This window comes from Pituophis catenifer, unplaced genomic scaffold (genome assembly GCF_029215685.1).
Source record: "Pituophis catenifer annectens isolate HBS135680 unplaced genomic scaffold, rPitCat1.0.hap2 SCAF_9, whole genome shotgun sequence".
Lineage (NCBI taxonomy): Eukaryota > Metazoa > Chordata > Lepidosauria > Squamata > Colubridae > Pituophis > Pituophis catenifer.
In genome coordinates this window covers 6,753,539-6,778,966 of record NW_027256889.1, presented here as the reverse complement: position 1 = coordinate 6,778,966, position 25,428 = coordinate 6,753,539, and the positions used below count along the sequence as shown (strand labels likewise).

Sequence of the window (25,428 nt, the reverse complement as noted above, 5' to 3'; positions counted from 1 at the left end):
ATGATTACAGAAACTTGCTTCTTTAAAAGGGTTTAAAATATTGTTCTTTACAGAAAATAAGAAAATGTGAATGAAGCCTTTACTAACAAGAATTGTTTATAGATTTTATGATTATTTTTAAAGTGAGAAATGCTATTATAGAATAACTACAAGAAATGTGAAGACTATAAAAGAACCTTTTAAGTATTAATAAGAGCTTTAATGGTTTTTTTAAAAAGTAAATAAGAGAATGGGAATGAATTTTTGAATATTAATAAGACTTGTTTATAGATCTTACAATTATGGTAAATTGATTTTGGAGAAATTTAAAGAAAATCAATAGTTTAGGAGAGAGTAGGAGAGAAGATATATATTAAAAGGCATTATTATTTTAAATTGGTAACTTAAAACAAAATGCTATGAATCAAGTTAATAAAATGGAAATTAGGACTAAATTGTGAATTAGTTAAGTATAAGGTTAGGAGTGGAGGAAAATATCCCTGGAAAACAGCTAACCAAGCTGTGAACCAGCTAAAAATAAACTCAGGAGGACTGGAGGAGATAATGCTGGAGAACAGTTAGAGCCAAACTGTGAACCAGTTAAATATAAGGTGAGGAGTGGTGGAAAGCATCCCTGGAGAACAGCTAACCAAGCTGTGAACCAGCTAAAAATAAACTCAGGAGGACTGGAGGAGATAATGCTGGAGAACAGTTAGAGCCAAACTGTGAACCAGTTAAATATAAGGTGAGGAGTGGTGGAAAGCATCCCTGGAGAACAGCTAATCAAGCTGTGAACCAGCCAAAAATAAACTTAGGAGGAGTAGAGGAGACAGAGCTGGGAAGCAGTTAAAGCTAAACTGTGAATCAGCTAAATATAAGTTAGGAGTGGAGGGAAGCATCCCTGGAAAACAGCTGATTAAGCCCTTATCCAGCTAAAAATAAAACTAGGAGGAGTAGAGGAGAAAATGTTGGAGAGCAGTTAAAATTAACTGTGATCCAGCCAATAAATAAGGTTAGGAGTGGAGGAAAGCATCTCTGGAAATCAGCTAACCAAGCTGTAAAAAAGGATTAAAATATTCTATGTTGATCTTTACATGCAATTTTGAAGAATTGCTGACTTAATTTGGGTCTTTGAAGTAAGGAAAATATATGAAATACTGATTGTTAAAATGGTAAATGAATATTATAAAAAGCTGTTTAGATTTGGAATTTAAGATTTAGGGTGATACTGTATATAATAGAATGTTAAATGTCGGAACAAAATGTTAGATTGAATGATAAAAATTGGGTTTAGATTTGTTTTTTCTTTTTCTTCTTTTTAGCTTTTTTTCTTTCCTTTTTAAGATATTAATGGATGAAATTTGGAATTTATACTTATTTTATACCGGACCAAACTTTTGTTCTAAAAAGATATGTTTTTATGTTTTTATGTTTAAAAATGAATAAAAAATTTTCAAAAAAAAAAAAAAAGAAAGAAAGAAATGCACAAAGAGTTTCCAGGAAAGAGAAGAATAAATTTTGGCAGGCAAACACCAGGTGGTTCAGGCATTAAAAAGAGGAGAAAATATGAGCCTTTGTCTAGTGACAGCCAAGTGAATCACAAAAGAACTGTAAACATTCCTAAGCTGTGCTGTAAATGTGATAAAAAAAGAAACAGCGGGGTTTGGAAAAATTTTACTTCCCTTAGTATTTAGCTAGAATTCTGCTACTATATATAGCCACCTAGTTGCTTTGTCATTGCGTACAATAATTGGTCCTTTGGAGATCTTTGCAAATAGGTTGGGTCCTAAGCTCCTACAATCAGAATCGTCCCTTTAATTCAATTGCTCCTTGTGGCGCACATCCTCCCTGGCATGCAGTAAGCAGCGAGCAACCCATGGTGGCCATTGGCCCAGCAGAAAGCAGACCTTGCCTTAAACGTACTCCACCCAGTTCCTTAACTGATTGCCGCAGAACGGCTTGGCTGCAGAAAGCAGACGGTTCTCCTTTCGGCTTCTGGTTTCTGGAACTGACGGAGAGGATTTCAGGTAGGAATTGCTTTCAATCTGGGAGATAGCCCGTCTTTCCACTGGGCAAGTCCTGGCTGGGCTTACTTGCAAGCATGCCAAGGCTTCGGCTTGGGGGGACCATCGCTTTTCTTTTTGACTTTTTATTTCTGGTGAGGTCTGCGGCAAGTGGTCCCAGTTCCATTTGCTGCCAAAATTATGAAACTAAAGCTTCTCTCTCTCTCCCCAGCCAGATGTCTGTCTGTCTCTTTCTGTTGAATTTATCTCTCCCTCTCTCCCTCCCTCTCTCCCTCCCACTAATCTTTCTCTCTATCTAATCTGTCTCTCTTACTCCCTCATTCCCTCCCTCTCTCACACCCTCTCCTATTTAATCCTTCCTTCCTTCCTTCCTTCCTTCTTTCCTTCCTCCCTCCCTCCCTTCCTTCCTTTCTTCCTTCCTTCCTTCCTTGGGTGAAAGGCACCCAAATGTTTTGGGCAAACTCTTGAGTGACCAGAGTCCCAGGGAAAAATCCAAGGCACCCCCCCCTCCCCTTCAAGGAAGCAGTCAAGTATTCCAGGCAAAAAGAACAGGGAGAAGAAAAAAATATGACTCAGTGTCTTCTTAAAACTATCTATTTTCTTGCTTGTTTTAATAATTTAATAAGAAGCCTCTTTTCTCCCCTCCTGTCTCTCAGGCTTGCCCCACAGGAGCCCCTCCTCTCCCCTTCTCTCCCTCAGTCTTGCCCCACAGAGGCCCCTCCTATGCTCTCTTCTTCTCTCCCTCAGGCTTGCCCCACAGAAGCCGCTCCTATCCTCTCCCCTTTTCTCCCTCAGTCTTGCCCACAGAAGCCCCTCCTATGCTCTCTCCTTCTCTCCCTCAGTCTTTCCCCACAGAAGCCGCTCCTATCCTCTCCCCTTCTCTCCCTCAGTCTTGCCCCACAGAGGCCCCTCCTATGCTCTCTCCTTCTCTCCCTCAGTCTTGCCCCACAGAGGCCCCTCCTATGCTCTCTCCTTCTCTCCCTCAGGCTTGCCCCACAGAAGCCGCTCCTATGCTCTCTCCTTCTCTCCTTCAGTCTTGCCCCATAGAAGCCCCTCCTATGCTCTCTCCTTCTCTCCCTCAGTCTTGCCCCACAGAGGCCCCTCCTATGCTCTCTCCTTCTCTCCCTCAGTCTTTCCCCACAGAAGCCGCTCCTATCCTCTCCCCTTCTCTCCCTCAGTCTTGCCCCATAGAAGCCCCTCCTATGCTCTCTCCTTCTCTCCCTCAGTCTTGCCCCACAGAGGCCCCTCCTATGCTCTCTCCTTCTCTCCTTCAGGCTTGCCCCACAGAAGCCCCTCCTATGCTCTCTCCTTCTCTCCCTCAGTCTTGCCCACAGAAGCCCCTCCTATGCTCTCTCCTTCTCTCCCTCAGGCTTGCCCCACAAAAGCCCCTCCTATCCTCTCCCCTTCTCTCCCTCAGTCTTTCCCCACAGAAGCCCCTCCTATCCTCTCTCCTTCTCTCCCTCAGGCTTGCCCACAGAAGCCCCTCCTATGCTCTCTCCTTCTCTCCCTCAGGCTTGCCCCACAAAAGCCCCTCCTATCCTCTCCCCTTCCCTCCCTCAGTCTTTCCCCACAGAAGCCCCTCCTATCCTCTCTCCTTCTCTCCCTCAGGCTTGCCCACAGAAGCCCCTCCTATGCTCTCTCCTTCTCTCCCTCAGGCTTGCCCCACAAAAGCCCCTCCTATCCTCTCCCCTTCCCTCCCTCAGTCTTTCCCCACAGAAGCCCCTCCTATCCTCTCTCCTTCTCTCCCTCAGTCTTGCCCACAGAAGCCCCTCCTATGCTCTCTCCTTCTCTCCCTCAGGCTTGCCCCACAAAAGCCCCTCCTATCCTCTCTCCTTCTCTCCTTCAGGCTTGCCCCACAGAAGCCCCTCCTATGCTCTCTCCTTCTCTCCCTCAGGCTTGCCCCACAAAAGCCCCTCCTATCCTCTCCCCTTCCCTCCCTCAGTCTTTCCCCACAGAAGCCCCTCCTATCCTCTCTCCTTCTCTCCCTCAGGCTTGCCCACAGAAGCCCCTCCTATGCTCTCTCCTTCTCTCCCTCAGGCTTGCCCCACAAAAGCCCCTCCTATCCTCTCCCCTTCCCTCCCTCAGTCTTTCCCCACAGAAGCCCCTCCTATCCTCTCTCCTTCTCTCCCTCAGGCTTGCCCACAGAAGCCCCTCCTATCCTCTCTCCTTCTCTCCCTCAGGCTTGCCCACAGAAGCCCCTCCTATGCTCTCTCCTTCTCTCCCTCAGGCTTGCCCCACAAAAGCCCCTCCTATGCTCTCCCCTTCTCTCCCTCAGTCTTTCCCCACAGAAGCCCCTCCTATCCTCTCTCCTTCTCTCCCTCAGGCTTGCCCCACAGGAGCCCCTCCTATCCTCTCCCCTTCCCTCCCTCAGTTTTTTCTACAACCTCTTCGGCCGAAGAGGTTCATCAGAGGCATTGCTTTTAAAAGGAAAAAAAAAAGCCTCTGATGATCAGGCAACTCAGCTGGGATCGTCAGAGCCTTTTAAAAGCAAAATGGTATAAGCTCTCCTGCTTGAGCAGGGGGTTGGACTAGAAGACCTCCAAGGTCCCTCCCAGCTCTTTTCTGATTGAGTAATTGATTGAGTCTCTCTGGTACTCCTTGCCTTGGGTGGGTGAGAATATCTCTTTCCCCAAGGGTGGATGACTCAATCTGGATTAATCAACAGCATTGGGTGTGGAAGGGCCTCTCCTCTTTCCACCCCAGAGTGAACTGTGTCAAGTTGGACACAGTAGAAACCGGAGTTGGCATAAATCGTGTTTAATTTGATTAACCCCCCCACCCCCCGCCCTTTCATATAACCTTCCTTTGATTTTCTTGGCTACCATTCTTGTATGTGATTACCCCACAAAGGAATAATGAGGCTTTTCATCTGCAGGACTTTCCTTTCATTTTGAACATTTCAAAATGCTTTCTTTGAGCTCGTTGGATGAAATTCTTCTGCTCGTAATTGAGGTGCTACAGTCAAGGAACTTGTTCTACTGCCCTCTTTCCCTCTTTCCTGGATAGCTCTGGATAGATGGCAATGGGTTCTCTGGGTGCGAGACTCTGACAGGCAAGACTGCATGCGATGGGAAATGACAGGAACGTTTGATTATTTGCAAGAAGTGCCGACTTAAAAGACCGTGTATAAATGGGATCCAGTCCTCTCTGAGGAATCTGGAGCAGAGGTGGTATTCAGCCGCTTCGTCCCGGTTCATCCGAACTGGTAGTGGAAATCATGGCTGGGCCTGCCCACCCTTCCCGGCTCTATGCCATCCTATTGAGGCAAGTTTTTAGGCAGGGCGCATTCGCGGAAGGCCAGGTACATGTGTGAAACACAAGCCCATGTGTGAACTGGGTGTGTATGTGCACAAAGTAAGCGTGTCCATATGGGGCGAACCGGTAGTAACAAAAGTGAAACCCACTGCTGGTTTGGAGACTTTGGTCAGCGATCAACCACAGCTTGCCTTGATCCCTCTGAGAACGACCCCTGATGGAAAAATAAGCATTTATATGCTCCAATCTGCCTGGTGTGGGAATTTTATGTGTGGAAGAGTCCACCCACCTGAAAAGTTGCCAAGTTTGAAAATTACTGTTTGTTTTACAGCGTCTGCTACAGTATTTGCAAAGAACCGAAACTGACCGCCATCCAAAGGTAGTTTCTTTTTCCTGGAAATCAGGTGCTTTTAATGTTGGCACCCGTAGGAAACTCGGATTTGGGTAGGCAGGATTTCAGTCATGAAAAATGGGCGGAACATTTTTACTATTTGAAGAAACAATGCACAAGGAACTTGAAGGGTATATAAGAGAGATGCCGTCCTTCTGACTCGAGAAGTCTGGCAATTTTTGAAAAGAAATCAACCCCAGCCTGCGTAGGGACCTTTGAGAATTACTCATTTGATAAAAGCAAGTAAGCATTTGGGTATATCCTTCCCCTCTCTGGGTTTAGCTATGGTAGATTCTGTACTCTTTGCTTTAAAATTCTATTCTCTCTTTAGTTTTTGCTCCTTTCCTATAAAGGAGCCTTCAATATAATTTCTTTTCTACTGCGGAATGTGTACACTGTTTCTAGGAATCATCGAACTGCTGAAAAACCTTGAAGATTAAGGAAATCCATGCAGCCTTGACTCCTCATTTCTGGACCCAAAGATTTTTGTGGGTGGTTCTGGGGAATCAGCCAGAGAAGTAGAGCCTTTTCTCTCTCCCCACCCTGCATTTGATGGTATCTTCTTTGGGTTTACACTGGATTTTGGGTTGGAGTTGACTGCAGTTAGTAAATAGAATAGAATAGAATAGAATAGAATAGAATAGAATAGAATAGAATAGAATAGAATAGAATAGAATAGAATAGAATAGAATTCTTTATTGGCCAAGTGTGATTGGACACACAAGGAATTTGTCTTGGTGCATATGCTCTCAGTGTACATAAAAGAAAAGATATGATTCATCAAGAATCATAAGGTACAACACTTAATGATAGTCATAGGATACAAATAAGCAATCAGGAAACAATATCAATATAAATCGTAAGGATACAAGCAACAAAATTACAGTCATACAAATAGATTGGGTTATGTTTGTGTCAGGCAGATATTTTATCAATAAGAAAGGAAAGCAATGGAATATGTAGTAGTAGTAGTAGTAGTAGTAGTAGTAGTAGTAGTAGTAGAAGAAGAAGAAGAAGAAGAAGAAGAAGAAGAAGAAGAAGAAGAAGAAGAAGAAGAAGAAGAAGAAGAAGAAGAAGAAGAAAAAGAAGAGGAGGAGGAGGAGGAGGAGGAGGAGGAGGAGGAGGAGGAGGAGGAGGAGGAGGAGGAGGAGGAGGAGGGGGAGCTCAGGGGTTTTGAGTGGTGTCAAGGGTGTGTGTGTTTGTTTTGTCTGGCTAAGGAGGAGAACATCTGGAAAGCTTTCCCCTCTCCTGACTGGTTTTTCATAACACCCCTCCCCCCCCTGATTTGGACACTCATCCAGGCACATTGGTGTTGCAGTTATGAAAGGCACCAGTTGTAATAGTATACAATTACAACTTGACCTTAACACACAATAGGAAGAACAGACAGATAAAAGGCAACTTAGCCAGCAGTAGGAATGTAAACGGAACAAGAGGCACAAGAGGGACCCTCTCTAGTTCTTTTGGCAAAAAGGGGAGGGAGAAGTGAAGTACTTTCAGATTTGCAAGACTGATTTCAGCTTTAGCGATAGCAAGAGCATTTAGGCTTATAGATCACCTCATGGAGCTTCATAGCAGTTTGTATCTCTTGGTGGTTTACAACGTAGAAGCATTATTTGCATATCGACCCCAACATTCTGGGTCTGTCAACTCTGAAGCTCGCCTGACTGAGGCCATTTTGGGACTTCAGTGCTGACACACTGCAGACGAGGGATAGGAAGTGGGGAGTAGGGCTAGTTGGGGTGTTCTAGTCAAACCAAAATACTTTCTCTTGGGAACCAAGGACATTCCTGCAGGTGCTCAGAAGGAGGGGACTGGAGCCACCTAGCAAGTGGACAGTAATCTGATTGGACCATGTGACTGGTTATTTTGAGAAAGTGACGAACTTTTAATTAGGTGAAAACTGCAGGAATACTCAGAGTCGGTTTGCAGCAGCCTGTGCCAATACGACATATCCAATAAACCTATTCTTTGAGGAAATTACCTGCCTCGGAATTTTGTTTCCTTTGGATATATTACTTGGAACCCTGACAGGGTCCTCATTTTACTGAACTTGGAAGGATGGAAGGATGAGTCAACGTTGAACCCAGTCAGGATTGAACTCTAGGCTGTGGGCAGAATTTGCCTGCAATACTGCACTTTAACCACTGTGACACCAGGGCGCAGTGGTTAAATTTAGGACCTTTAGGATTTAGATCAGATAGGAAACATGATCAGATGGCTTATGCTACTTTACAATAAGGTTACATTAACATAATCTTGCAAGTCTGAAAGTACTTCATAGAGGCAAAGAACAGTAGAAAGAAACTTAAACTGATTCTTCCTTAACTGTCTTGGGTGCAAGAGGGAGGGAGGGATTGAAATCAACACCAGGCTTCCAAGATTTGGTAAGTAAAGATGTGTAGACATGAAGGACAAGCAGAGAGATATGAAATTCTTCATTTTCCTTTCCTTTCCAAAGTCACCCTCCCTCTCCAGTAAACTGATTTTATGCCATCAAATAATTTTCAGACCCTAGTACATAAATTTTCTTCAAGACCTTCTATCCTAATCTGTTCTTTCACGAGTCCTAATGTTGCACTTAGTTCCACCGTAATTGAATTCACCCTTTGGCTGCTGGCTGTCCTCTTCTTATCTTCCCTTCCACTTTACCCAGTAACAGAACCATCAGCACAGAGCTGGGTCTTTTCATAATGTTTCCAAAGTAGGATAATTTGAACCTGGACCTTTGCACCTTGTTGAGAATTCTGGGTTGATTCTTTTTATGATCCATTGGTTTGTTTTCTTGGTTGTCCAAAGTATTCTCAAGGGTCTTCTCCAACCATAAATTCAAAGTGCCCGAAGTAGCTGAGAAACATCCCAATGTCTCTTTTCCTTTCCAGATAATCTGCACAGAACAAAGAGCAACTATGGGCAATCTAGTTCTAAAGGATTTTGTAAGGAAAGAATTTGAAGATTTAAAGAGCGATTTGAATGAAGGCAACGTCCCCAAAGTGGCAGCAGAATACCAAAAACATTTAAAGGAAATACAAAATCTGCCCCTTAATATCGCACTTACTGGAGATGCAGGTGTTGGGAAATCCTCCTTTGTCAATGCCTTCCGAGGAGTAAGTGATGATGATGATGAGGCAGCCGAGGTTGGGCCAGGAAAAGAAACCTTAGTGATAAAGGCATATCCTCACCCTTCTTTCCCAAATATAAAAATATGGGACCTTCCAGGGATCGGAACATATAAGGTTAAGGCAGCGAAATATCTGAAGAACGTCCAATTTGAAAAATACGATGTCTTTATTATGGTTATTTCTGATCGTTTTACTGAAAACAATATTATGCTGGCAAAGGAAATACAAAGAATGAAGAAGAAGTTTTACTATGTGTGTAGCAAAATAGATGTCACTATCAACAATGAAAAGTGGAAAAAGAATTTCAATGTGGAGGACACCTTGGCATCCATGAGGCAATATTGTGAAGATAGCTTGAAAGAGGCAGCTGGGATTTCCTCAAGTGTGTTTCTGGTATCCAGTCGGGAGGTACACATGTATGATTTCCCTCTTCTGCAAGAGAGAATAGCTGCTGAACTTCCTGACCACAAGAAAGATATTTTAACACTATCTGTGCAGATTTTCTCAGAAAATGAATTGATGAGGAAAAAAGAGCTAATGAAATCCTATATAAAGAAGGTAGCGTTGATATCTTGTGCTTTTGGAGCGGTGCCTGTCCCAGGTCTCTCTATGGCTTGTGACGTTGGAATTTTGGTAGATGCTCTGAGATGTTTCTGCAGGGTGTTTGGCTTAGATGACCGGTCTCTCCATTTTCTGGCACTACAGACGGGAAAACAATTTGAAGAGCTGAGGTCGGCTATCAAGAAAACCCCGTTAGCCAACGCAGTCGATGCAGAATTGGTATTTTCTCTCTTGATGAAGTCATCTCTCTGGGTCGCTGTGTCGCTGGTGGAAATGGCTCTTGATTTCATACCTCTTATTGGGTCTGTGTTTGGTGGAGCGAGTTCATACCTTGTCACGTATCATTTTCTGAACAGCTTTCTTGACGATGCTGTGGAAGACGCCCAAAATATTCGTGCAAAACTTCTTCAGCAACCAGAATCCCAGGGAAAGTTTAAAGACACCTCCCAAAACCTCCTTTGAAGGAAACAGTCAAGCATTTCATCCAAATGAAACAGATGGAGAAAAATAATAATGTTTCAATGCCTTTTTTAGGAGAACAAATTTTCTTGTGTTTAAGAATTCTCTGATTGAAATATGTGCTTGATCATCCAAAGGGCAAAGGAATACCCCTATCTGCAGGTATCTTCATGGGAACTCAAAAATTAAATATTTATCTTTATTGTTTGGGGGTGGTTGCTTTTTCTCTTTTTCTTTCTTTTCTGTTCTATTTGTAACAATTCTAAATAACAAAACAATAGAGAATTTGATGAGAATTTGAAGCTGCATATTTCATAGCGATTTTTGAAAAATATCATAAAAAAACAATATAACAATCTGCTCAAGATGTCTCATTAATATTTTGGAGCCTTTGTTTCTTTGTTTATTAAATTCATTTGCCATCTATCTCATTTCAAGATGACTCTGAGTGTTCGGTTTTTTAAAATTTTTTATTTTATTTTATTGAAAAGACAGTGCCACGTCAGGATAACTATGCAAATAAAGCAAAGCCAGAGAGAGATCAATGGTAAATCATAACATACATGCTAATAACTATAACTGTACTATGTTAACTGTAATTGCAACAATACAACCAAAAGAAAAAAAGAAAAAGAAAGAAAGAAAAGGAAATAAAATAAAATAAATCTTCAACTAAGTTTCTACTTACATCAGCTTATTTACAAATTTTTCCATATTATATCCATACTTTTATACATCTTTGTTGTACTGACATTCATAAACTTCCCTCTCATTTCTACTTCTCGTCTCTATCCATTCATAAAATTTATGTGAATACCCCACTGGATGATGACATAATTAGGAAAATTTGGGATTGTGCTGAAACGGACAGAATAACTTTAAAAATTAAAGATAAAGAAGACTCGAAATATTACAGGACATGGCTCTGAGTGCTCATGATCGACCCACCGAGCTAGCTCTTACTGGCAGGTGTTACAGAAATGCCACTCCTAGCAGGCAAAGACACAAGTCATAACTTTGGAGAAACGTAATTCTGTTGTGGCCTATCGGCCGCCAGCCCCTCCAACAGCTGAATCAGAGGAGGAGGAGGAGGAGGCGTCGGAGTGTCAAGGCAACCGGAGAGCTCCGAGGGGGAAGAGGGAATGGAGCTGTCAGAGAGAGAGAGAGAGAGACAGAGGCAGAGCCTGGGCCGTCCGTCAGCCCTCAGATCAGTGGTGGAATGTAAAATTTGTTACTACCAGTTCTGTGGGCGTGGCTTGGTGGGGGGGGTGTTAATGTGACTGAGTGGGTGTGGCCAACTTTTTTTTTTTAAACTTTTAAAACCATTTTTTCTACAACCTCTTCAGCCGAAGAGGTTGCAGAAAAAAAAAATGCTTTTAAAAGCCTCTGACGATCCCAGCTGAGCCGCACAATCATCAGAGGCTTTTTTTAAAAAACTTTTAAAAGCATTTTTTCGGAGGTTGTAGAAAAAATGCTTTTAAAGATTTTAAAAAAAGCCTCTGATGATTGTGCGGCTCAGCTGGGCATGTGGGGGAGGGACAGGGATTTTTGCTACCGGTTCTCCGAACCACCCACAGCCATCGCTACCAGATAGGGCGATCCGGTCCGAACCGGGAGCATTTCACCCCTGCCTCAGATGGAGAGTCCGGAGATGGCTGATGAGGAAGAGGAGGACCCAACTGGGCCCAGTGTCTGATGCACGGATGCACAGAAGGTGGAGGAGAGGAGAGCAGTGGAAATCCATGGGCTGGACCTTGGACCACAACCAGCAAAGCCCCATCCTAGGTCTGGGGATAAAAGGCATGGGACGGAGATGAATATATGTGGTAGACAACTATTCATCTCCCCTGCCTTGTTAGCCTGAGGTGAAAGAGAAACTTTTTGCCGGGGCTGCTGGCACTCCTAATAAAGGAATCATTGCTTTAACTACAGAGAGTTTGTCGTGTTTGGGGAGCTGGGTCAAAACAAATTCATCGCTTAAAAAAGCCACTGATTATTTCTTCATAAGCCAGTAAAAACTAGGCGAATTTCCACTCGGCCAACAGTAACAATGAGTTGGAAGGGACCTTGGAGGTCATCTAGTCTGAACCCCTGCTCACGCAGGAAACCTGTACTAGGGGTTCGAACCGTACGAAGAAGAACTCAGTTTAGCCTTAAAAGCAGCTTTCTGGTGTGGCTTCATTGCGAGTCTCCTACGGAGTCGGAACAAGGAAGAAGTCTGTGGACACAAGAGAAATGCACAAAGAGTTTCCAGGAAAGAGAAGAATAGATTTTGGCAGGCAAACACCAGGTGGTTCGGGCATTAGCAAACGGGTTTAAAAAGAGGAGAAAATATGAGCCTTTGTCTAGTGACAGCCAAGTGAATCACAAAAGAACTGTAAACATTCCTAAGCTGTGCTGTAAATGTGATAAAAAAAGACACAGCGGGGTTTGGAAAAATCTTACTTCCCTTAGTATTTAGCTAGAATTCTGCTACTATATATAGCCACCTAGTTGCTTCGTCATTGCGTACAATAATTGGTCCTTTGGAGATCCTTGCAAATAGGTTGGGTCCTAAGCTCCTACAATCGGAATCGTCCCTTTAATTCAATTGCTCCTTGTGGCGCACATCCTCCCTGGCATGCAGTAAGCAGCGAGCAACCCATGGTGGCCATTGGCCCAGCAGAAAGCAGACCTTGCCTTAAACGTACTCCACCCAGTTCCTTAACTGATTGCCGCAGAACGGCTTGGCTGCAGAAAGCAGACGGTTCTCCTTTCGGCTTCTGGTTTCTGGAACTGACGGAGAGGATTTCAGGTAGGAATTGCTTTCAATCTGGGAGATAGCCCGTCTTTCCACTGGGCAAGTCCTGGCTGGGCTTACTTCCAAGCATGCCAAGGCTTCGGCTGGGGGGGAACCATCGCTTTTCTTTTTGACTTTTTATTTCTGGTGAGGTCTGCGGCAAGTGGTCCCAGCTCCATTTGCTGCCAAAATTATGAAACTAAAGCTTCTCTCTCTCTCCCCAGCCAGATGTCTGTCTGTCTCTTTCTGTTTAATTTATATCTCTCTCTCTCCCTCCCTCCCTCCCTCCCTCCCACTAGTCTTTCTATCTAATCTGTCTCTCTTACTCTCTCATTCCCTCCCTCTCTCGCACCCTCTCCTATCTAATATTTCCTTCCTTCCTTCCTTCCTTCCTTCCTTCCTTCCTTCCTTCCTTCCTTCCTTCCTTCCTTCCTTCTTCTCTGTCTCTTTCTGTCTCTCTCTAATCTTTTATCTATCTTATCTGTCTCTCTTACCCCCTCATTCCCTCCCTCTCTCGCACCCTCTCCTATCTAATATTTCCTTCCTTCCTTCCTTCCTTCCTTCCTTCCTTCCTTCCTTCCTTCCTTCCTTCCTTCCTATCTCTCTGTCTCTGTCTTTGTCTTTGTCTCTGTCTCTGTCTCTTTCTGTCTCTTTCTGTCTCTCTCTAATCTTTTTATCTCTCTAATCTATTTCTCTTACTCTCTCATTCCCTCCCTCTCTTGCACCCTCTCCTATCTAATCTTTCTTTCCTTCCTTCCTTCCTATCTCTCTGTCTCTCTGTCTCTCCTCTTTCTGTCTCTATTATCTGTCTGTATTATCATATTATATGTATGTATGTATGTATGTATGTATGTATGTATGTATGTATGTATCTATCTATCTATCTATCTATCTATCTATCTATCTATCTATCATCTTTCTATCTATCCATCCACATTTTTAACATGACAGTATGTCAGATGGAGAGTGCACGTCAAACAATGTTTCTCAACCTTGACAACTAGAAGAGGTGTGTATTTTCCAAGCCACTCCTGAGGTTTCTCAAGATTAAGGAACACACTGGTGTAAAAGATGGCAAGGAAGGGACAGATTAGGTGGCACGGACAAAATTCACCGCAAGCTCAAAATTCATCGCCACTGGCTCTCCTCATGGCTGAAGTATCCCCTACCCAAAGCAGAAGTGTACAAGCAAGAAGTTGTACACTTACAAGTGTTGTAAGAATGACAAGAGTGTCCCCTTTCCTTTTAAAATAGGTTTCTGTGGCTCTGCCAAAGAATAAATACCAACGTGTTTCAAACTTGGCCACTTAAAGAGGTGTGGACTTCAACTCCCAGAATTCCCCAGGCAGAAGCTCAAGGGAGAAGGGAGAAGACTGAGCTACCTAACTGACAGTTAAACTGCAGAGTAGCTTAGAGAACGGTTTGACTAAGGAAGTGCTAAAGTGAGAGTAATTGATGGCAAACATTTATGATAGAGCAAAGTTCCCCAATCTTTTTGGCTTTGCGGGTTGGCAAGGAGGGGGGAGAAGGGATGTTTTCTTTTTGTTGTTTTTGTTGTTTCAAGTTTTTTATTTTGTTTTACATATATGTATTAATGCGTGAACAGTGTGGCAGCCTGAATGTCATACATTCTAATACAAATAAAACTAGCAGAATTAATCATAGTTCTTACATTCAACCAACTTACATATTTCTACTAATAATTCACATTTATATTACGTTATAGTCTATCGTTATTTAATTATTCCATGTTTTCTCTTCTTCTTACTTTTATTATGTGAAAGTGTATACACTAATATCCCCCCTTTCTCTTATTTTTATCTCTTATTCTAACTTTTAATCAAGTCACCCTTTTATTAAAACATGGTTTCTTTCTATCCTACCTAACTTCTAATCATGCCACCAACCTAAAAAGGAAGAGAAAGAGAGAGAAAAAGAAAAGCAAATCAGAACAAGAACAAAAAAGATTTCCTTTCTATCCATTGTCTCTTGCCCGTTTCAGTACTTTAATTGCTATGATGATGATGATGATGATGATGATGATGATGATTTGCCTCCCATATTCCTCTCTTGGATCTTTATCTCTGTCTGCATCTATTTCTTGGCTATTCAATCTAAGTATTGAATAGGGGAGGATTTGATGGGCACATATACACACACACGTGTGGCTTCCATAGCCCAGTTCCGAACAGCTCACAGCCTGGTAGTGGCCCATGGTCCAGAGGTTATGAACCCCTGCTCATCCAGTGCTGTGGACCATTGTTTCTGTGGATGCAGTTTTCTTAAACCAGCAAACAAAGGAAATCCTTAAGCAGTTTAGCACACTCAATGGGTCAAAGATATTCCTTATGTAGAATGTGCTTGAAATGCCTCCCTCTCTACCAGGGGTGAAATCTAAAATTTGTTACTACCGGTTCTGTGGGTGTGGCTTGGTAGTGGTGGTGGGGTAATGTGACTGGGTGGGCGTGGCCAACTTTTTTTTTTTTTAACTTTTAAAAGCATTTTTTTCTACAACCTTAAGAGCTTGCAAAAAAAAAATGCTTTTAGAAGCCTCTGACGATCAAGCAACTCAGCTGGGATCGTCAGAGGCTTTTAAAAGCATTTTTTTTTTCTACAACCTCTTCGGCTGAAGAGGTTGTAGAAAAAATGCTTTTAAAAGCCTCTGACGATCCCAGCTGAGTTCCTTGATTATCAGAAGCTTTTTTTTTTTAACTTTAAAAGCATTTTTTTGGCCGAAGAGGTTGTAGAAAAAATGCTTTTAAAAGTTAAAATAACAGCCTCTGATGGGCATGGAGGGGTGGGTGGGCGCAGGGATTTTTGCTACTGGTTCTCTGAACCACCCGCCGCCATCGCTACCGGATCGGGTGATCCGGTCCAAACCGGGAGCATTTCACCCCTGCTCTCTACCGCACACATAAGAATGGGGAGATTAGAAATCTTTGTGCTACACGCAAAGATTTCTACCAAACGTGGGAAACCCCAAAATTCCAGGTAACTTAATTTCTATGAGAAGCAAACTGATATCCCAAAGGTGCTTTTTTCCAAAAGGCCATTGGAATCTCTCGATTTCGTCCTTTGAAAATGTTTAGCTTCCCATCCAAGACGTTTTTTTCTTTTTTCCAATTCTAACTAACTGGTGGGGAACGGAAGGATTTACAGTCTTTGCAAATCCTTCCCTTCCCCACCAATTACTTAGAACCGAAGAAGCTTCTTGGATGAGAAGCAAAGCATTTTGACAGGAAATAAACCAAGAAAGTTCAGTTGCCTTTTGGAAAAAGCACTTTTTGGGACAACCATGACCTGGATGGTTGAGAAGCTCCATAGACGTCAAACAAAGTGATAGCTTTTAGCGAGGCCATTTAACCCATCTCTTGGCAAGAAAAGGTCTGATACCTGGTGGCAGGAGTCCTAATCCTTTTTTTTAAAAAAAAACAAAAATATTTTCAGGTTCTTCAGGATAGTGAGAGAAAAATATTTGCCCAAGGCACCTGTTTCATCATGCAAATTCTTCTGGGATATTTCCTCTTCACTGTGCTTCTAAGAACAGGTACGAAGTTAGTTAGCCACACCCTTCTCCATTCCTGATATATTTTTTCCCCTTTCCTTTACTACACGTATTTCAGGGGCGAGTTCTAAATGTTTTTACTACCAGTTCTGTGGGCGTGGCTTATTTTGTGGGCGTGGCTTGATGGTCATGTGACAATTCTTTAGGATTTATTTATTTATTTATTTATTTATTATATTTCTATACCGCCTTTCTCCTGTAGGACTCAAGGCGGTGTACAGTCAAGAAAAATATAGACACACAAACAGCATAAAATTGCTAATTAAAATTATTACTTAGTTTGGTCAATTAAATTAGATTTAGCAGAGGTATTGGTCTATCAGGCTTTTAACTGCTTGCAGAGCTGTACCGGTCTACCCATTTCTTTTTGGAAGCACCGGTCTACCCATTTATTTTTGCAGGCACTGGTCTACTCATTTGTTTTTGGAGGCACTGATCTACCACCACACTGCCTTTTAACACTGATCAGCTGTAGGGCGGCCCTTTGAAGCCCCACAGCAAGAATTTAAACAGGTTTTTTCCTTCTAGCCCATCAGCTGGGACTCAGGAGGCAGCAATAGATTGGGGGTGGGGCCAAATAAAAGGTAAGAATAATGCGGAGGGCGGGGGGGGGGGGGCAGAACCGGTTCAGTGACATCATATTGTCACTGCTACCGGCTCGGTGGAACCGGGAGGAACTCACCACTGATGTATTTCCAAAACTCATTCTCATTCATTAAATTGGAAGGAGCATGGGTAGAATAAGCAGATAAATCTCTGTCTGGCACCATTTCTGTTAGCAAGCTTGTGGCCTTCAGCGGGTCTTCTCTGGTTCACAGTCTATGCCAGGCGTGTCAAAGTCAAGGCTGGCAGGCCAGATCTGGCCCGTTGGGTGCTTAGATTGGGCCTGCAGGTCCACCCTGGAGACAGCAAACGACCAGCCTGCGGTGCCTCTGCCAACGAAAACAGAGCTTGGGAGGCCCGTGCACAGCCGCCCCGAGCTCCATTTTCATTGGCCCATTCAGAGGGCTAGGAAAATGAACTAAACACAGAACCAAAGGAGAAATGTTTCCCCTTTTGCATTTCAGCATGCAAGAAGGGACAGGAAAGGAAAAAGGAAAAGAGGAAAGACAAGGAAAAAGAAGGAAAGATGGGAAGAGAGCAAGGAAGGAAAAATAAAGAAAGAGGGGAAGGAAGAAGAAAGGAGAAGAAAGAGGGAAGGAAAAAGAAGAAAAGGAAGGAAGGAAGGAAGGAAGGAAGGAAGGAAGGAAGGAAGGAAGGAAGGAAGGAAGGAAGGAAGGAAGATTATAATGAGAAGGAGGAAGGGTCAGAGAGAAGTCCTGCCTTAGCACTTGGCCACCACAGGTGCCCCCTCTGACATGACGTTGATCTGGCCACTCCCACCACTCCCACCCCAGCCACACCCACCCCAGCCCCCTGAGGTTAAACACAACCCTGATGCCACCTTCAATGAAATCGAGTTTGACACCCCTGATCTACGCTGTGTTTTTCTCTTCCAGGTGCAACTTTCCAATGTATCCAATGTCGGAAGGAGGGAGCTTCAACCTGCACGGACTCATTAAAGAACTGTAACCAAGCTGAAAAGTCCTGTCTGAGGAGCCTGACCGAAATCGTCAAAGGTGGGTGGCGACCACTGTTAACTTGACAAAGGCCATGTCACTGATCAAAAACATTCTCACTGAATTGGGTTGACCAAATTAGGTTGATATCCAGAAAACACCGATGGCCATTTTAGCTATGTTTCTGTACATGGGGCACTTACAATAGACTATTGCTCAGATTTAAGATTGAATATTGAAGATGTCAATTAAGATTCAGCAGCCAGTTTGGTGTAGTGGTTAAGGCGTCAGGCTAGAAACCAGGAGACTGTGAGTTCTAGTTCCACCTTAGTTATGAAAGCTGGCTGAAAGACTTTGGGCCAATCACCAGGAGATGGTGAGTTCTAGTCCTGCCTTAGCCATGAAAGCTGGCTGGGTGATTTTGTTGTGGATTTAATAAGACAAACACAACTTTTGGGTTGATCAGAGACAGATTTTTATATATTGCGCAATAGGTTCAAGGCTCTGTACATGAAGCGTTGAACAAAGACAGGAATTAGGTACAATGGTTTTATACCCTTCTAGACAAAGGATTCTTTTGAAGTCAGCAGTTCATATGGTCCTATACATTTATCAATTTTAGTTGACATTACAGAATTTCTTTGCAAAACAGTCATAATTCTTTTTGTAGATTACTGAAGCATCTCTTTTATCTTTTGACGATGGACAACTTTTAACTCATGTGGATCCCCTTGACCTAACCAACCCTTAAGATGTATGTTATTAGAATGTTCCTTTCTTCTGACAACTTAGAGGCCTCTTAGAGGAACCAAAAGGACCTTGGCTGAGTTTGTACTCTTTCCAGCTGGATGCATTTCTTTTTAGAATAGAGTGAATAGAAAGTTATCCAGTGGTCATCCATCAGAGCCCGCTTCATTACAATTTTGGGCCAATCACTAGGAGACTGTGAGTGCTGGTCCTGTTTTAGGCATGAAAGCTGATTGGATGGCCAAGCCAGTCACCAGGAGATTGTGAGTTCTAGTCCTGCCTTAGCCATGAAAGCTGGCTGGGTGATTTTGGGCCAGTTACCAGGAGACTGTGAGTTCTAGTCCTATCTTAGGCATGAAAGCCAGCTAGGTGCCTTTGGGTCGATCACCAGGAGACTGTGAGTTCTAGTCCTGCCTTAGCTATGAAAACTGGTTAGATGACTATGAGTCAATCACTGGGAAATTGTGAGTTCTAGTCCTGCCTTAGGCATGAAAGCTGGCAGGGTGATTAGGCCAGTCCCTCTCTCAGCCCAACCCACCTTACAGGGATGTGATGGGGGGAAAAAGAGGAGGAGGAAGGAGTATTATGCATGTTGGCCATCTTGAGTTACTTATAAAGTAATAAAGGCAGGACAAAAATTGTGATTAATTTTTAAATTCTCTTAATGGAGACAATGATTGTCGCCTAGTGCCAATTGCTATTAAGGCACTTTGTTCAAGCTTTTTCAAAGCCAAACTATTCCATCACAACATTGTATGTTCCAAGGATAATCAATGTTCCTGGAATGAACAATGCATTAAAAGTTTTATTCCTTTTAATGAATATTTTGACCATATCAGTAATCGTAACTTCCACACCCATGGCAATTTTTTTAAAAAAATAATATTAAAGAATACAATTTTTTTGTTTGTTTTAAATATGGGTTTTATGAACTTATCCCCCTGGTGGAATTTAAGCATGGCAGTACAAACCCTTTTTTAAGAGGATTGTTCATTGCCCATTAATTAATATAGACTATTAACTAGATAGATATTTCTTTTTACCCAAAACCAAAAGGAATTTGGGGTTCAATGGACACAGGAAAAATTAACAGGTTCTGGATTCTAAAGTAATACCATAAATCAGTAGTGGAATTCAAATTTTTTTACTACCGGTTTTGTGAATGTTGCTTGGTGGGTGTAGCTTGGTGGGTGTGGCAGGGGAAAGGATACTGCAAAATCCCCATTCCCTGCCCACTCCTGGGGGAAGGATATTGCAAAATCTCCATTCCCATCCCACTCTGGGGCCAGGTAGAGGTGGTATTTGCCGGTTCTCTGAACTACTCAAAATTTCTGCCACCGGTTCTCCAGAACCTGTCAGAACCTGCTGAATAGCACTCCTGCCGTAAATCCAAGATGCATAATTTGAACAAATAAGGAACTCATACATTTATACATCCATAAATGCTTTTTTTAAAGATGCCCCGGATGGCAGTTTTTAAACCAGGAAAGCCATTAAATGCCCTGGGAGTGATTGCATTAATGGAATTGACTTCCTGTAGCTCCATTCTTGTCACTTGAATGAAATTAAATTTAGTTCCCCTCCCTCTTCCTTTGTTTATGCCCCACCCAATGTTTGCAATGTGATTTCCCCTTGTTCTGTCACACAAAGAATCAATAGAAAGTAGTCGAATGGCTTACCTCCAAAAGTTGGGGGTGGACAACTATTTATCCAGAATGGTATGGAGCAGGGGTGAAATGCTACCGGTTTGGACCGGTTCGCCCGAACCGGTAGTAATAAATGCTACCTGAAGTCCTTTTCAACTCTATTATTCTATGTACTAAAGGTACAGCTCTCCAAGTCCCTTCCCTCGCCCCGTGAGAGCAAATGTTGAATAAAGAGAATGACCTTGATGGAGACAAGAATGCTTTGTCCCCCCAGGTAGCCAAAAGGGAAAACAATGCTTGAATCCACCTAAGATTATGAAACGATCTCAAACAGACACTCCTCTAAGTCAGGGGAATATAACAGAGGGAGGAAAGAAACACAAACAGGGTTGAAAAAAAAATTGCCATTGCAGCCAATCTAAACAAAAGTAATATTTAGTCTTGCATGAGCCTTTGAAATGTGGATTTACAGGCAGCTGTTACGTATAAGCTGGGTTGACAAAATCAGAAATGAGGAGGTGATACAGTAAGCTGCCTGGGAAAGCCAAGGGAAATCATCAAACCCATTAAAAAGCGAAAGTTAGAATATTTTTGGACATGTGATGCGACACCCGGAAAAATAAGGCCAACTTCAATTACCGTATTTTTCGGAGTATAAGACGCACCGGAGTATAAAACGCACCTTAGTTTTTGGGGAGGAAAATAAGAAAAAAGCTGATTGGCAGGTGGATCGGCCTAATCAGTTGTTCCCAGAGGTGAATTTTAGCAACAGGTTCCTTGGTTGTGAGCTCTGTGCCTTGCTTTTTTTTCCTGCCTCTGAAACTTCTCAAACTCCGTTTCAGAAAAAACTTTTTTTCCTGCCTCTGAAAGCCTCCGAAATGGAGCTTCAGAAAAAAAAAAAGCCTCTGAAGCTCTGTTTGGGGGCTTCTTTTCTGAAGCTTCTTTTCTGATGCTTTTTTCAGCCTCTGAAACCTCCGTTTGAGAAGCTGGGCAGGGCTACATCCAGAGTATAAAATGCATCCAGATTTTCACCCTTTTTTTGGGATGGGAAAAAGGTGCGTCTTATACTCTGAAAAATACGGTAATCCTCCAAGGAAAGATTGAAGGCGAACAAGGTCCAGACAAGAAGAAGAACATCATGGCTTCAAAATCGAAGGGACCGGTTTGGACAAAACTCAGTAGCACATTTTCGTGCGGCTACTTATAAACATAGGATCGCCAACATGATCGCCAATGTCTGATGATGGAGAGGGCATAATAATAATAATAAGAAGTGTTGCATGAGAATATGTTTATTGGTCTGGTCTGTCTTGCAGGGCAGATACTCATCTCCTTCCATTTTTGCAGATGAAAAAACACAAACCAACATAATCCTGTCTTGCGCACCCCTTACCCACTGTAAGAATCAGTTTATCGAGCTGTCTTACGGGAAAGGAATGTACGTAAGAAAACAGTACGATTGCTGCAAAACTGATGGCTGCACCCCTCCCTCTACAAAAAGTAGGTCTTCTCCTTTTTTTTTTTTTGCCCCGTGTGTCAACTTCAGCAACACTGGCTGTGCTCTCAAGAGTGTGGGAGGTGGATCTGGAATACAAATGCTAAAAAAACAAAAACTCTTGGCCATGATTACAGGTAGTCCTCGACTTACGACCGCAATTGAGCCCAACGTTTCTGCGGCTAAGTGAGATGATTAAATTGAGGTTTGCCCCGTTTTATGACCTTTCTTGCCATGGTTGTCAAGTGAATCACTGCAGTTGTTATGTGTTGTGGCCTGTCGGCCGCCGGCCCCTCTAGCAGCTGAATCAGAGGAGGAGGAGGAGGAGGCGTGGGAGTCAGGGTCAGCATCAAGGCAACCTGAGAGTGGGAAGAGGGAGTGGAGCTGGCAGAGCCTGGGTCTTCCGTCAGTCCTAAGATGAAGAGGCAACAGCCCCCAAGTCTGGAGGTGGCTGATGAGGAAGAGGAGGAACAGCTGGGTCCAGTTCTTGACGCGCGGATGCGCAGAAGGCAGAAGAGAGGAGAGCAGTGGAAATCCATGGGCTGGTCCTTGGGACAGAAGAGCCACCGCTGCTAGCGAAGCAGGGGGTGGAGATGAATAGGTGTGGGAGACAACTATTCATCTCCTTGTTGGTCAGCCACTGATAGCCTGCACTTCTGAATCCTGTCTGGAAATTATCAGAATTCTTGGAATCTGCAGTGCCTTCCAAGTGTGTGTGTGTGTGCAACTCACACACAAGTGTGTCAAAACTGTGCAACTCAAAAAGCACGGATCTTGCAAGAAGACACACAGTTATCATTGTGGTCCCATTGTGGTTAAGAATTAAGGGTCTATGGCAGGGGTGGGCAACTGTGGCCCTTTTACAACCTGTGGACTTCAACTCCCAGAATTTCTGAGACAGCCAAGCTTTTACAGGTTGTAAACAGGCTTTACAGGTTGTAAAAGGGCCACAGTTGCCCACCCCTGGCCTATGGTGTTCTACACACCTGTTTTATTAATAGCTTGCCTTCAATAGGAGACAACACATTGGGTTACTTCATTTGGGTCTGAAGCTAAGCAGAGTTAGGCCTGGTTAAGACTTGGATGGGATTAATCATTGGGAAGTATTTTCTGAGGAGTCCTTGGTGCTCTCTTAGCTTGTTTGTTTTCTTGGAGACGTTTCATTACTCTAGGTAACATCATCAGGGCTTGTAAAGAAATGGGGTTTGCTGTTAGTTTATATTCTAGTGTCTTTTCCTGTCAGTGTGAGGGGAGGGGGTCTGTAGATATTTTCACATATTTTCACTGTGATTTGACCAGGTTGTCAATTAATTAACATTCATTCATTAATACGAAGTCTCTGAACGGTGTAGCTGTTTGTGTGAACTCTATAAAGCATGTCCGTAGTAACCTGTCTCAGCTTCCTGACTCTGTTTCGCTTTGCAGTGCTTCCACTAAACACCACTATCAACGGGAAACATTGTCCAGTCTGCTCTTTAGAGACAGGTCGCTGTTCAGATGATGTTCCTCTGAATTGTACTGGATCTGCACTATATTGTTTTGAAGCTATTATTAAAGGTATTTGTACTGTAATTCTGATAGAAACCCCCCCCTCCTCTTCTCTGAAGTTATTCTTGATTTTAGCCACAAAGACTGGGAATGATCAAAGCTCAAAAATAAGTAAAACATGATGTTGATTATGACATATTTTTTTTAATGATGAACCATTAGATCTCCTAGAATTTGATGTGTTGATGTTAAATATTATAAAAATGGACAATGCCATATCCTTCTGGAATGTAAATGCCTTCCTTCCTTCCTTCCTTCCTTCCTTCCTTCCTTCCTTCCTTCCTTCCTTCCTTCCTTCCTTCCTTCCTTCCTTCCTTCCTTCCTTCCAAATTTCCTGACAAGAAGAGGGAGTCAAGCTATTCTCCAAAGCACCACAGGGTAGTAGGACAAGAAGCAATGGATGGAAACTAATCAAGGAGAGAGCCAACTTAGAACTGAGGAGAAATTTCCTGACAGTTAGAACAATTTATCAGTGGAACAACTTGCCTCCAGAAGTTGCGAATGCTCCAACACTGGAAGTTTTTAAAGAAGAGATTGGATAACCATTTGTCTGAAGTGGTGTAGGGTTTCCTGCCTAAGCAGGGGGTTGGACTAGAAGACCTCCAAGTTCCCTTCCAACTCTGTTATTCTATTCTAAGGCTATCTTTTTCTTCCCTTCCCTTCCTTCATTTTTCCACTTCCAAGTTGGCTACCATGGGTAAATGATTTTGAATGCAAACATTTGGATTAACAATACAAAATAGTCAGATGGAATTTGTGCTCCATTTATCTAACTGACTGACTTTTGATTTTCTTTTCTAGATGACCCAAAAAAACCCGTAAAAGGATGTACCACAGAATCCATCTGTAATATATTAAAAACCTACCCAGGGCCACTTATTGGAAATTCTGCGATCCAGGATGTAACCTGCCAAGAAGCCAAGAGTGATAGCAGCTCTTCTTCTCTTGAAGTTTTCCTCCTGGCTCTTCTGCCAATGAAGCTTTTCCTCCTTAGTGCCTATTGAAGAAAACATTTCTGACTGTTCACCGAGAGACAAGTTAAGTTTGGCATTCCATTTCCTTTCCCCAGTATGGTCATTTGGAGATATTTTGATTTTCTTTTTATTTGAACAAGTCAAATAAAAGTTGGACATTAAGGATGCCCTAAATGTTGACAGAAGACTCACATCGGTGTAGCTTTCTTTCTTTCTCTTTCTTTCTTTCTTTCTTTCTTTCTTTCTTTCTTTCTTTCTTTTCTTTTATTGTTTTCTTTAAATATATTTTTATTGTTCACATATTAATATATTGGATACAGTGCAGTTGTCCTGGCGTTCCACTTGCCATGAAACAAAAGTAAAATAACATATATGTTATTTTAAACAGTGCTAGTTTGTACAGTTATTTCTGACCATCATATTCTAGAATGTCCAGCTTATCTATCATTCTAATATCTACATTCTAATACATACATAGTGTCTCTTTCCATGTTCACCTAACCTGATTCTTTCGCATTCCAACTTCTACCTCGTGTATCCCATGTAGCATAATATTCTGTATCTCCTTTATGTTTTATAATTAGCGTTAGGTCTGTCCATTTCTGCACATACCAGTATCTTCCTTATCGTCTCCTCCTCTGAGGGGGTGTTTTCGCACTTACACTGATGCACATACACAATTCTTGCTGCAGTCAAGATGTGTAATATTAGGTATATTGTCATCCCTTTATTATAACCATCTGATATAATGCCTAATAAAAATAATTCTGGCTTAAACTCTATATGTTGTCTGTTCATTTTTTTCCTAACCACATATGAATTTATATCCAAAATTTCCTTGCCGGTGCAGCTTTCAAATGGCATGGAAAATATTTCATTCTGACCCTCCTTCCTCTTTGTTTGATTGCCTCCACACACCCACCCACCCCCAGTATGTCAAATCTTTAGATCGTGTGTCTCTGTTCTACAGTCTATCTGGCATCTCAATAGAGTGGTAGAAACTCATTCATTTCAAGGTTGAAAGTCCGATTGTTACAGTAATCCATCTAGATTACTGTAGAGCCTTGGTAGTGCAGTGGTTTAAGGTACCCTGTTATTAAGCTGGTTATTAAGACCAGCTGCCTGCAATTACCGCAAGTTCAAATCTCACCAGGCTCAAGGTCGACTCAGCCTTCCATCCTTTCTAAGGTAGGTAAATTGAGGACCCAGTTTGTGGGGGCAATAAGCTGACTTTGTATAAATATACAAAAGAATGAAGGCTATTGCTTAATGCATTGTAAGCCACCCTGAGTCTCCGGAGAAGGGCGGCATATAAATCTAAAAA

General features: G+C 42.6%; 2 protein-coding genes across 3 annotated transcripts; both read left to right on the top strand.

The window, feature by feature from the left end:
* Positions 1-1,981: 1,981 nt before the first annotated feature.
* Positions 1,982-10,103, top strand: LOC139321111 (interferon-inducible GTPase 5-like). Its single transcript, XM_070949733.1, has 2 exons — positions 1,982-2,006; positions 8,532-10,103. The coding sequence occupies exon 2, from the start codon at positions 8,559-8,561 to the stop codon at positions 9,792-9,794; it is 1,236 nt and encodes a 411-aa protein (XP_070805834.1). The 5' UTR covers positions 1,982-2,006; positions 8,532-8,558; the 3' UTR covers positions 9,795-10,103.
* Positions 10,104-12,376: 2,273 nt separating this feature from the next.
* LOC139321126 (phospholipase A2 inhibitor gamma subunit B-like) lies at positions 12,377-24,886 on the top strand. 2 transcript variants are annotated; one of them, XM_070949749.1, is made up of 6 exons: positions 12,377-12,585; positions 16,018-16,117; positions 17,635-17,754; positions 21,435-21,587; positions 23,008-23,139; positions 23,932-24,886. In XM_070949749.1, the coding sequence occupies exons 2-6, from the start codon at positions 16,069-16,071 to the stop codon at positions 24,132-24,134; spliced, it is 657 nt and encodes a 218-aa protein (XP_070805850.1). In that variant the 5' UTR covers positions 12,377-12,585; positions 16,018-16,068; the 3' UTR covers positions 24,135-24,886. The 2 variants fall into 2 exon arrangements, with proteins under 2 accessions (XP_070805850.1, XP_070805849.1); XM_070949748.1 differs by lacking the exon at positions 16,018-16,117.
* Positions 24,887-25,428: the final 542 nt, after the last annotated feature.